Below are 11,833 nucleotides of genomic sequence, written 5' to 3'. Positions count from 1 at the left end.
AGTAACTTGGGGGACAGTGCTCAGCCTAGTTGTAAGAACCACAAGTGTTTGAGCCTTCCTGTTGTCTTAAGTGTGAGCAGCTCAGGAACCTACCCCTGAACATAGCAGGTCCACTCAACAGGTGACTTTTTTTTTTTTGCCTGTGTGTTTGCTTGCTTTTTTTGCAAATACGGAAACACAAAAGCGTTTGTCTGATAGTGAAGAGCACCGAGCCACTCTGCTTCTTGAAATGGCCAGCCCAGCTCTGCCAGGCTGCCAGTCTTAGGTGGTCTTCAGGGCCTCCAAGGTCAAGGAGGGGCTTCCCTGGAAAGACTCGTAGTTTCTACTTGCTGCCACTGAGCTGTGGCTGCCATGCATAAAAACACTGCAAATGTTCCCTTGCTGCAGCCGGTGGCGAGGAAGGGGTGGGCCGTGTGGGGTGGTACTGGGTATTGAGCAACTGGACAGACCACATGTCACTGCCCTGCCTTAACACTCCAGGAGCCTAGTGAGTCACCGAGGAGCAAAAGCACGAAAAGCAGACCCTGTACTCCCTGCTCCCACCGGCACCCCCATCTTTGATTTCTCCTGGACACTATGAACACTCCCTGTCGCCTCCTACAGGCTGTCCAGGGAAGTGCAGGTCCTTACAGACATCTTACTGGTTCTTTATCCCAGAGATGAGTGTTGATTCTGAAAGGCCGAGTGTCACAGAGACTGGGTATCTGCATTCCCAGGAGCAGCTTGTGCTGGCTCTGTGGCAGGAGAGACTTCTTTCACTCTGTTGGATGGTAGGAGAGGATGGCTCAGCTCCTTTTTGGTTTCTTGCAGTCCTGGAATCGGAGGGATTGCTTTTTCCACTTTTTTTGGCCATTTTATATTTAGCTTTATTTTTTTTCACATTAAGGAAATTGCGCCCTTATCCCACATCTTCCTGGCCCTAGGGTCCATATTTGGCATGAAGATGGTATTCTCACACCCTGGGATGGAGAATGTAGTTAATGCTGCCCTGTATGCCACAGCGGGGCACAGAACTTCCTCGCCACAGGGCAAGTGTAAAGGCTGCCTGCCAGCCCTGGGGCTGGCCTGGGAGGGCATATCTCCTCTCTGCCTGCCATGCCCGACTCTACCTTAGCCACCCCAGTGCATCTGAGTAAGTGGCACACAGAAAGACCATGACCAGGGAAGTGCTATCACTTTGAGGTCACCTGAAACTACCGGATCATACGTGCTAGGTTCCAGGCGTTCCAGAGGCCCTGAGTGCAGTGCTCAGTAGATTTATGGCTATTTATTTCCTCCTCTGAACCGTGGCATTTTAAAAGCTCGCCATCAGATCAAAAAGGCCACCTGTGAGGACGTCCTGGAGCGGCTTATTGTTTTATTATTGTTGTTAGGATTTCTGGGTGCGTCTCCCTTTCCCTACTAGGGAAAAGAGTAAATCCTCAGGGTTCTGTTGCTGTTCTAGAAGGCTCATGTTGACCATTTTACGAGAGAGAGGATCAATAACGAAGTGTTTTGTTTCTGTTTTTGTTCTGTGTGTGTGCGTGTGCCTGTGTGTGCGTGTGTGTATGCGTGTGGGTTTAGTTCAGGCAGCCACCTCGGCTAACACCCTGTGGAAGACAAACTCTGTAGGTGTGGACGGTGTCAGCAGGCAGCGATCTTCGTCAGATCTGCCAGCTGTCCACCCACCGCTGCCCCCTCTGCGAGTGACATCTACCAGTACGTTTTTTTTTTCCTCCTCCTTTTTCCTTTCTTGCCTGTGGGCCTTATGAATCTGGAAAACAGGGGCCACTGTTGGCAGCCACTTGGGGGAGACCGCTGTGGGCTGCCCACAGATACATACCAGATGTTGCCCGTGTGGCCCCAATCCTTGCAGTCTCTACCTCAAGCCCCCATCTGTTCCCTCACCCCACTTCCAACATGGCTCACTCTTTTCTCTGTCTCGCCAGCATTTAACAACATTCTCTCACTCTCCACACAACATCCTTCCAGTTCCTTTAGCTGTAAAGTGATTTGGGGGTGGTCATTTCAGTCATGATCTGGCATGAGGTTCTTTTCATGCTAGTATATAGTTGGCAATTCCCCACGCAGGGAGCCAGGCAGTGGGAAAGGGCCTTTCTCCTGCTGCAGAGACAAACGTTTTTTCCACTGCGTGAGTGACACCAGCCTTGTCTGTTCCCTGCCCCCTGCCTTGGCCTAAGGAGCGGGAAATTCAGCATCTCTGAATCTGTTGCTTCTGGGGCACTGGAGCTCTTCGTAGGCCGCGGTGCCTGCGGTTTAAACAGAAAGTGCCCTAGCCCTTCCATAGGGATTGCCAAGAGAGACTGTGTTAGCAGCTGCAGCAGCAGCGTGTGTCCAGGAAACGCTGCAGAGAATCTGGGGCAGGGTCCAGCTGCAGTATCCTCAGGTCAAGCATTAAGAGGGCTCACAACTGCCTTCCCTTCTGCCTCTCAATATGGTGCTCCTGAGTGTTCCTGTTAAAACGGAAAAGGGAAGAGAGAGGGACAGGGACCATGAACTAGATCCTTTCTTTATTTCCCCCCTCCTTCTCGTTCCATATACATTTGCTTCCATCTCGAGGCAGGCCATGGACAAGGGCCTGGCACTCTGTTATTTTTGAGATGGGTGGGGTGAGGGAAGGCCCAGACACATGACCTCACTCTGTTGGTTTTGGTTTTTTTAAACGGCTCTGCCCACTCTGGCGGAGTCAGCTTGCCTCTGAGCCACAGCCTGTCATCTAGACAATACAGAGAGTAGACACTGTCACCTCTCCCCTCAGACTGGGGACCCCATGCCACGATTGTCAGTTTGTCCTCAGAGCTTACCCCGCCCCCTAGAGGCCAGTGGGGTATATAGAGTTCAGTTTCCATTGGGTGGTGGGTCATTAGATACAAGAACCCTGGCCCAAGCATTCTGGGCTCCCCAGGGCAGATGCCAGCCTTAAACCTAACTCAGACTCTGGCTTACTCTGTTGGTTTTGGGGCAGTCGGCCACAGAATCCAGGGCCGGCCCCAACATAGGTTTCCAGCTAAACACACAGAAACCTCAGCAAAGTTTCAGTAGTAGTAGTTGAGACTTGCATTCCTCATGGGTTTGCTCTTCGCAGTTTCCCAGAGGAGACAAGCTGAGAAGCAGCCATGGGTGTTCCCGGAAGAATGCTAGAAAGGGAAAGGTCTCCAGAGAGAGACCAGGTATGTGACCTGGGGAGTTCACACTCTCTTTCCCTCCCCCGTCTTCTCTCCACAGATCCCCTGACCACCACACCACCCCTGCCTGTGGCTAAGACGTCAGCCGCACTAGAAGGCATGAGCCAGCCAAGCAAGCCCTCCCAAGCCGGGGCCTCGCAGAGCAAGCCCCCACCCCTGCCGCCCCAGCCACCCAGCCGCCTGCCTCAGAAGAAGCCAGCTTCCGGGTAACTGTTGCCCCTGCCTGGCCGCTCTGTGCCTGGCCACAGCAGCCAATACTGCCTCTCCCATTCAGAGGGCTTCCAATGGCCTTGGCCCCATTTCTGCACCTATTGGGATTTCTGTGTGAGCCCTGGAAATCTCCTGTGTTTCTGCCACGCTAGGGTGAGAGGCCAAGTGCTGTGTAACTTATTGACCAGCTCCCTAGGGGCTTAACGTTAATTCTGCAAGGAGGTTTTTAGCTGAAGGCGTATTACAAACTTAGATCTTAAACCTGCATAATCAATTTAGATTTTTGTGCGTTAACACTGGGATTTTTGGAGTCAAGTTCTTAAGAAACTGAACCCCCACTGGTTCTGTGTTTTGCTCCCTAGAAACGTTATCTTGAATGCATGGTCCTTCCACAGGGTCACTGAGATGTTTCCTATAGACAAGAGCTTTTTCCTTCATGCACACACTGCAGAGGGATCCAGTTACCTTTTTGAAAGCATTTAAATTTTTTTAAATTTTATTTTATGTTTATGGGTGTTTTGCCTGCTTGTATGTCTGTGCCATGTAATATCTGGTGCCTAAAGAGGCCAGATGAGGGTGTCAGAGCCCCTGGAACTGGAGCTACAGGTGGTTGTGAGCCACTATGTGGGTGCTGAGAATCGAACCTGTGTCCTGGAAGAGTAGCCAGTGTTCTGAACCACTCTTCAGCGCCCCCTCCATCTCTAAATCTCTTACTCTACGCTTTTTTTAAACATTTATTTATTTATTATGTATACAATATTCTGTCTGTGTGTATGCCTGCAGGCCAGAAGAGGGCACCAGACCCCATTACAGATGGTTGTGAGCCACCATGTGGTTGTCGGGAATTGAACTCAGGACCTTTGGAAGAGCAGGCAATGCTCTTAACCACTGAGCCATCTCTCCAGCCTTACTCTACGCTTTTATAGTAGAAAGTAGATTTCATTTGAGTCTTCTTTTTGTGCATTCACTACTAAGGTGTGTGGTCTGGGTGGGAGGTGACGTGGGCAGGGCTACAGGATACCTATGTCTGTACACAAACTTTCCTTCATCTCTTTCTGTGGTCTGTAGCTCTCTCTATTGGAACCCGGGAGTTCATATCACCATATCGGCCTTCTCTCGTGTAAACGGCGCCAGCACTTCATGTTATGAGACGCACTCTCTTAGCTGTGTGCATGGTTCACGAGTCCTGTCACCAGGATTGCGGGGTGGCTCAGTGGAGTGGTTTGTCTTTGCTGTAGCTGGCACCGCCCCCTTCCCCAGGATGGAAATCGTTTGGTAAAGGCTGGTGTCATGGAGGGCTCCCCACTTTGTGGACTTGGAAGCTGTTGCTGCCTCAGCAACACTTCAGCCAGGCTGCTGACCACAATGCCCTCGTGCATGCGATCTCTTCCAGTGGTGTGACTTCCTGAAGACCTGGGCCCAGGACAGGCCGCCCCAGACAGGCCAGGCCGTGTTACTTTTGCCCTGTTATTTGCGCAAGCAGTGCTGGAAGCTGGGCCTGAGTGTGTGGTGAGGGTTCTGTTGGGACACAGGGCAGCGGGGCCCTGCATTCATCCTCTCTGGCCCCCACTTGCCACTCCCTTTCTCAGTCTTGCAGTCGCTCCTTCCTGTGAACATTCTCCTGGCTCTGCCTCCACCTGACCTGGAGGCCTAAGCCTTCTTTCTCTGCTTGGGTCAGGTCGAGTTCCAGCACCAGCACGTGGACATGCAGCCTCTAGCGCCCCCCCTCCACTGTCTCTTTTACTAGAACTCCTACTTCTCAGCTGTCAGCCGCATTGGCCGTTCCTTTAAATGTGCCATCTTGGTTTTATCGAATGATACAACTGTTCCAGCAGCTCCCCCAGATCCCAGAGGTGAAATCTGGGCGCATGTGCCTGGTTGACCCCCAGACCCAAGGCCCCCACGAGTTTGTCTTTCTGACTCCTCCCCATCGTCCTTTGAAGAGGAAAGGTGATGGGGGTGTTGTTAGCTTCTCATACCTTCACCAAAGTCTGCCCCCTAGAGGTGGGGCCTGGAGCACCGTCCCCAGCTGGATTCCTCAGTAGTGGGCATTCCTCCGCCATCTTCCTCAATCCCCGTGTTGTTTCTGTGCCCATTTAAAATACGTATACTTCCAGACGGGTTTTCTCCATTTTGTCTGTTTAGTTTTCCATTTCCATCCTCATAGGAAATCGAGCTCTTTTATAGCATCCGGGTTTTGTTTCACAGGGGCTCTATTATATCTCATTTCTTAAGAACTGGATGATTTGGGGGAGGGGTGGGCACTTGCCTTGCTGGCTTCTGGGGTTTGGCCTCTGTGTGGTAGAAGCCGTTTCCTGTAAATGTCCCTGCGTGCCTCTGTCCTGCTTCAGGTGAGACCTCACACCCTCAGGCCAGGTTGCACGTGATATTTCTTTTTTTTTTTTTCTATGTATCGATGACATAGTTACATCATCGATACCACAGCCGAGAATCGAACTCTAAACCTTGGACAGAGCAGTCAGAGCTCCTAACCTCTGAGCCATTCTATTCGGCTGTTGCACGTGATATTTCTCCACTGTCACAGAGGCTCAAGAGAAGCAGTGTGAAGAAGGAAGGGCTTACTTTGGTTCACACTTCAACCAAGGGCCACTTGGCTGCACTGTGGTTGGCCTGTGGGGAGGCAAGCGTGTCACAGCGGCAGGGACCAAACTGTTGACCTCATAGCAGCAGGAAGCAGGGCTCTGGAATGGAGAGTGGGCCGTAGTCATGCTAGGCCCTGCAAAGACATGCCCCTAGTGGCCCTGTCTCCTAGTTGCTGTTTCCCCTTAATGAAGCATGATTAAATAAAAACTCAGAGAGAGAAATTTGGGTTCAGCCTGAAGATCCAAAAAGCAAAGCAGCCAGCCACTTACCTGGCTCTTACCTCAACCTCAGTCCGAAATAGCGATCCTGCCTCCAGGAATCTCAGAATGAGAATGTTTTTGAGATCTGTTTCCTTCCATTTTATAACCTTCTTCAGGGCTGGGATTATAGGCATGCACCACTGTGATTAAAGACATACTCTGCCTGCTTGGTTTCTATGACAACTACTGTGGCTGCCGGGATTAAAGGTGTGTGTTACCATTACCTGGTCTGTAAGGCTGACCAGAGAGGCTGCTTTACTCTCAGATCTTCAGGTAGGCTTTATCTACTAAAGTACAATTGAAATGACATCACCTCCCCAAAGTACAGCAACTGAGCATTTAACATGGGAACCTTCTGAGGGACTGTTTCATATCCAGGCGCTAACAATAGGTTTTCCTGAGGTGGTATGGCTATTTGTCTACAGATCTCATAGTCTGAGTGTTTTGTTTTTTTCTTTCCACCCTTGGGCAACCTAGGTTCAGTATGTCTGCCTAAAAGGTATATGATTTCTGGGAGTCACGTTAAAATTAATCTTTACGCTTAATCCCTCTGCTTTGAGGATGTTCTCCCCAGCTGCCCCGGTGTCCCTAGGCGAGATGTCCTATGCTGTGCTCTCCCTGGGATGGAAGCTGTCTTCAGTGCACTGGAGATGGGTAGCTGGAAGTCCAGGGACTTGCCGGTTCCTGACGTAGCTTTGGGGATTTCTGCTGTCATTTGCTCTTGGCGGAGCCTCTTGTTTATTGCACAGCCTGCTGCATCTCCCACTTGCAGAGGCTTTTGGCCTGACAGGGATGTTACTGTATACCTGGGGACTATGCTAGGACTTCCCTTACCCTTGTGTAAGCGTTTCCTGCTTGGTCAGCTGGGCTAATCACAATTCTTTCTGACATTTCTAGACATTCTTTCCTTTTCAGGTCTTTGTTCATTTGGTTTGAATTTTCACTTTTGCTTGGGGAGTGAAAGTATTTTTTATATGCTATCTCTCCCCCTCCCACCTTCTTCCCTCTTTATTCCTCTCTCCCCACCCCGATTTCTTCATAATACTGGGGGTGGTACCCAGAGCTTCATGCCTGCTATGAGTGTGCTCCTCACTGAGCGGCAGTCCCAGGCTACAGCCTGACATTTGAAAATCAGAATGCTTGTGTACCGCTTTGCCAAGACATCTTGCTAGAACTCCAAGTGCACACTTGCACTGTGATATTCTTAAACAGTGGTTTGAAGCAAGGTTGGCTGCTGAGTTAACACCGTGACAAGTATCTTCCCCAGCCCCTTGGCTAACAGCCAAGGGTTGTGCCTCTCCTGGTCCCTGGGTGCCCTTCCTCTTCCCTCTTGTAATGTTCTTGGATTCTCTGCCTCCTGTGTGCTACTTTTTATGGTGCCAGGTCATGTCTTGAAGTTCTGGATAAGAAGCAGTGGGCTCCTGGCACCCCGAGGGTACATGAGATCAGAGGTACTAGCCGGCAAGTGCCAGGTCATGGCATCCCTCCCAGCCGCTTCCCCGGGGCTCACAAGAGCCAAGCTAGGGCTGCAGAAGAGTTTTCCCACTGGTTTTAGTCCAACTGAAAGAGAAGGTGGGGGATGAGAAAGCAGATGATGTTAGGGTGTACTTATCGGAGGCAGATTTCGATGAATGGAACCAGGCTGTCACTGTTGGTAGAGTTCCAGTTTAAGGGAAGACATGGTGTATAGTCTTTGTAATGGAAGCCCACTCCTCCCCTAACCATTTTGAACAAGATACAAACCTATCATTTCATATTTGTTCTCTTAGAGCAGAAGACAGCCAGAGCAGGCCCACAGGCCGGCTGTCACCACCGCTTATGCCCACGAGTCCCAAGCTATGGGTAGGTTTTGCAGCATGTGAGATTTCTTGCACTTGCAGATTTTAGTGCCCATATCCTCGTTCCTTTTTTTTCTTGCTGTGAAGAGACACTGTGGTCATGGCAACTTACAGAAGGAGTTCATTGGGGTCATGGTTTCATGGCCCGAGCTCATCGTCATCAGGGTGGGGACGTGGCAGCAAGTAGGCAGGCGTGGCCCTGGAACAGTAACTGAGAGCTCACATCCTGAGCCACGTGGCGAGGCAGAGACAGTGGGGGAGGCACTAACCGGGCCTGGCATAGGCTTTTGAAACCTCAGAGCTCACCACCCATAATGACAAACTTCCTCCAACAAGGCCACACCTCCTAATCCTTCCCAAACAGTTCCACCAACTGGGGACCAAGCAGTATTTAAATGTATGAGCCTATGGGGGCCATTCTCATTCAAACCACCACACCTGTAAGTAACATTTTGCTGGCACGGCAACACCATCCATGGTACCTTCCCACCTCATTAGCAGACAAAGCTAATGGTTGTCATAGAGACTAACTCACAAAAATTTGACCTTTTACTTTTTATGTATTAGCCTAAGTTAGCCTTGAACTAGTGACCCTTTTTCTGCTTTACCTGGCCTTTGAGGGCAAGACTGGCTGAGCATCTCTTGTGAGCCCTTCATTGACCACGGAGTAGGTTGTCGGCAACACAGCTTCATAATGTCTGCTAGGACACATGTGCCCAGAGGTAGTGGGGATCAAGTTGGGTCTTTATTTATGGTTTTTCAGCCCCTTGAAAATAAGAATACAACCAAGTTGTGTTCTTTCCCTCTCATCCCGAGCCTGCAGACCAGCACCCAGAGGACTCACTGGGGCTGCAGAGGAAGTGACCTGTTGTGGAAAGAATGCCATCCCAGGCTGCCTCCCTACTTCCTCAGCCCCTCCCAAGGCTCGCTGCCCAATTGTTTGTCTGACTTCCTGCTAGGTCCCCCAGCATCCCTAGGCAACAGAGGATAAAGCCCTCTTAGCCCTCCCCAGACCCTGGCCCCTTTTCTGTTTAGAGAATTTGCAGAGCTAGTGTCCCATCTTCTACAGGTGAAAAGTCTTCTCTGCAGATTCACCAGTGGTGAATCTGAGTAGATAGAGCCCCCTTTGCCAGCTGTGAGAGCCACTCCTGTCTGTCTCTACTGCACGGCTAGAGGAAATGCTGGACACAGGGTTCAGTGGGCCTGCCATCAGCCATGTTGGTTCCCAGAGCAGGGGCCATGGAGTTCAGAGGAATGCGTGATGTCGTGACGCTGACTTGTGGTGATGTGATGTCTGCAGAGACCCTGGCAGAGCCACCCAGACCTGATATTAAGCTCCATCCCCTCCCCTTTCACGGGATGATGGAGGCTCAAGTCAGGGCTGGAGTAAGCAAATGCGTGGAAGCAGTGATGGGCGCTCAGCTTCTGCCCCAGGCCACCGTAAACACGGGCCCCTGCGGTGCTGGGTTTAGGATCAGGATGTAGCACTTGGCTCTGGACCTTTCCCTTTTCAAGGGTGGGGCTGGAGCGGCACCAGCTTGAGCACAGGTCGGGGTCCCTTATCAAGGGTAGCCTGGGTGATCAATAAATCTCTATTTCCTTCCTTCTAGGACTGACAAGCCAACCCCACTGATCAACAAAGGCCAGCCAAGAGTGTCTGGTAGTTATTTAACTTGGAACTGGTTGGTTTGTGGGTGGGTGGGGGTGGCACTTCTAGATAGCTGGTCAGCCCTGGTCAGGGCCTGGAAGCTTAAGTTTCTCACACTTTAAAGCCGGGGAGTTCTCTGCCTTATACAGGACTTCTCTCTTGATAGCACAAAATACACGGAGAGCCCTGCTTTTAGACACAACTCCGTGGCGCTTACAGCTGCTGTCTCGGAGTTAAAATGGATGGGGTGGGGCTGAGGGTGTCTTGTAAAGTTGCTTTGTCTTGGCCTTAACGCAGAGGATTGATCTCTCTGAACAGAAACTCCAGGTCCTCTGTCCAATGCCATGGCCCTGCAGCCCCCAGCACCCATGCCTAGGAAGTCACAGGCGGTAAGTGAACAAGCCTGCTATCCTGTCCCTGGCTCTACCTGTTGGGATTGCTCCAAGGCAACCAAGCTTTCTGTTTCTCCTGGGTGGAGGCCTGAGGACTTTTTTCTGGTGCTGTTTCTTGACTGGGGAGCTGACCAGCTTGACCATCTGTTCACTGCCACAATAGAGTCCCCGCGAGTGCCAGACCCCGGGTGTTTCATTTCCCAGGCTTATCCCGGCTTGCCTGACCTCTGTGAGTTTCCTAGCCCAGGTGCGTGGCTCATGAGGCAAGCAGAAGACAGAGGCTCGTTCTCTACCTACAACCTTGGCTTTCTCTCACACTGGCCCCTGTACTAGCCCCTCACCCTTCTTCTTCTGACACAGACCAAGGCCAAGCCCAAGCGAGTCAAAGCGCTTTACAACTGCGTGGCCGACAACCCAGATGAGCTGACTTTCTCTGAGGGGGATGTGATCATTGTGGATGGAGAAGAAGATCAGGAGTGGTGGGTGAGTTGGGGAGCCGTGGGGGGCTGTGCACAAGTCAGGGTGGGGCCATGGGGGGCTGTGCACAAGTCAGGGTGGGGCCATGGGGGGCTGTGCACAAGTCAGGGTGGGGCCATGGGGGGCTGTGCACAAGTCAGGGTGGAGCCGTGTGAGGGGCTGTGCACAAGTCAGGGTGGAGCTGTGGGGGGCCTGTGCACAAGTCAGGGTGGAGCGGGGGGGGGGGCTCTGCAGAAGTCAGGGTGGGGCCATGGGAGGCTGTGCACAAGTCAGGGTGGGGCCATGGGGGGCTGTGCACAAGTCAGGGTGGGGCCGTGGGGGCCTGTGCACAAGGGAAGCCCTCAGCCTAAGCAGTCTGGGTCTGCTGCTGCTGCCAGATTAGCATGTGGTGCCTTCCACATCCTCTGGTATCTTCTGTGTGGACATCCTCCTGAGTGGGCCTGATCTGTCCTCGGGTATAGCTGGAAGTGTTCTCCGTCCCGCTGGTCCTCCCCCTGGACTGGTTTTTCCTCCGCTGGCCTGTTCCTGAAGCCACTTATGAAATACATGAAATAACCACTCTGAGGCTTATTATCAGTTACAGTTGTTTGGCCACTGTCTTAGGCTTCTTACTGGCTAGCTCTAACTATTAAATTAACCCATTTCAGTTAATCTATGAATCGCCACGAGGCTGTGGCTTACTGGTAATGTTTCTTTCTCCTTTGGCTGGCTACATGGCGTCTCCTTGACTCCGCCTTCTGTCTGTCTGTCTGTCTCTCTTTCTCTCTGTGTATCTTTGTTTGGATTTCCACCTAGCTTTACTCTGCTAAGCCATTGACTGAAACAGCTTTATTCATCAACCAATATTCAGAAGGACATCCCACGTCACTTAGGTGAACGCTTCACTATTATAACGGATGGGCCACTCAAGCTCCATTTCCAGAGCACCCTTGACCTGAACTGGGAGCATCGTGGCCATAAATTCCACACGCAGTCCTCCACTGCCAATGTGTGGAGCGAGGCATTCAGAGAGCTGGGCTCAGGGCAGAATCCTGTGTCACTTTAATCCCGACACAAGCTACACCCTGCTCAGCATCCAGCTGGTACAAGAGCAGTGTGGGTACTGAGCTTCTCCCAGAAGCCCCTGTTGTTCAGACTCAGCTGCTTAACAGGCAGAGCTGGGTGGTCAGCAGGTGCTTAGATCTATACATCTGAGTGACGTCATCTCTGAAAGGAAGTC

General features: G+C 51.5%; 1 protein-coding gene across 2 annotated transcripts in view; it reads left to right on the top strand.

Annotated features, from left to right (window-relative positions):
* Positions 1 to 11,833, top strand: part of Asap2 (ArfGAP with SH3 domain, ankyrin repeat and PH domain 2) — a 154,634-nt gene that overhangs the window by 139,247 nt on the left and 3,554 nt on the right. Inside the window, exons 23-27 of one of the 2 annotated variants that reach the window (XM_038319568.1) lie at positions 1,564 to 1,698; positions 3,226 to 3,391; positions 9,708 to 9,757; positions 10,064 to 10,134; positions 10,498 to 10,620. In XM_038319568.1, coding sequence (XP_038175496.1) covers positions 1,564 to 1,698; positions 3,226 to 3,391; positions 9,708 to 9,757; positions 10,064 to 10,134; positions 10,498 to 10,620 — 545 coding nt within the window. The remainder of the gene's footprint in view (positions 1 to 1,563; positions 1,699 to 3,225; positions 3,392 to 9,707; positions 9,758 to 10,063; positions 10,135 to 10,497; positions 10,621 to 11,833) is intronic. The other variant, XM_038319569.1, reaches the window with a different exon arrangement.

This window comes from Arvicola amphibius, chromosome 2, assembly GCF_903992535.2.
Source record: "Arvicola amphibius chromosome 2, mArvAmp1.2, whole genome shotgun sequence".
Taxonomy (NCBI): Eukaryota; Metazoa; Chordata; class Mammalia; order Rodentia; family Cricetidae; genus Arvicola; species Arvicola amphibius.
Note: the sequence above shows the minus strand (reverse complement) of the source record. Positions and strands in the feature narration are given on the sequence as shown.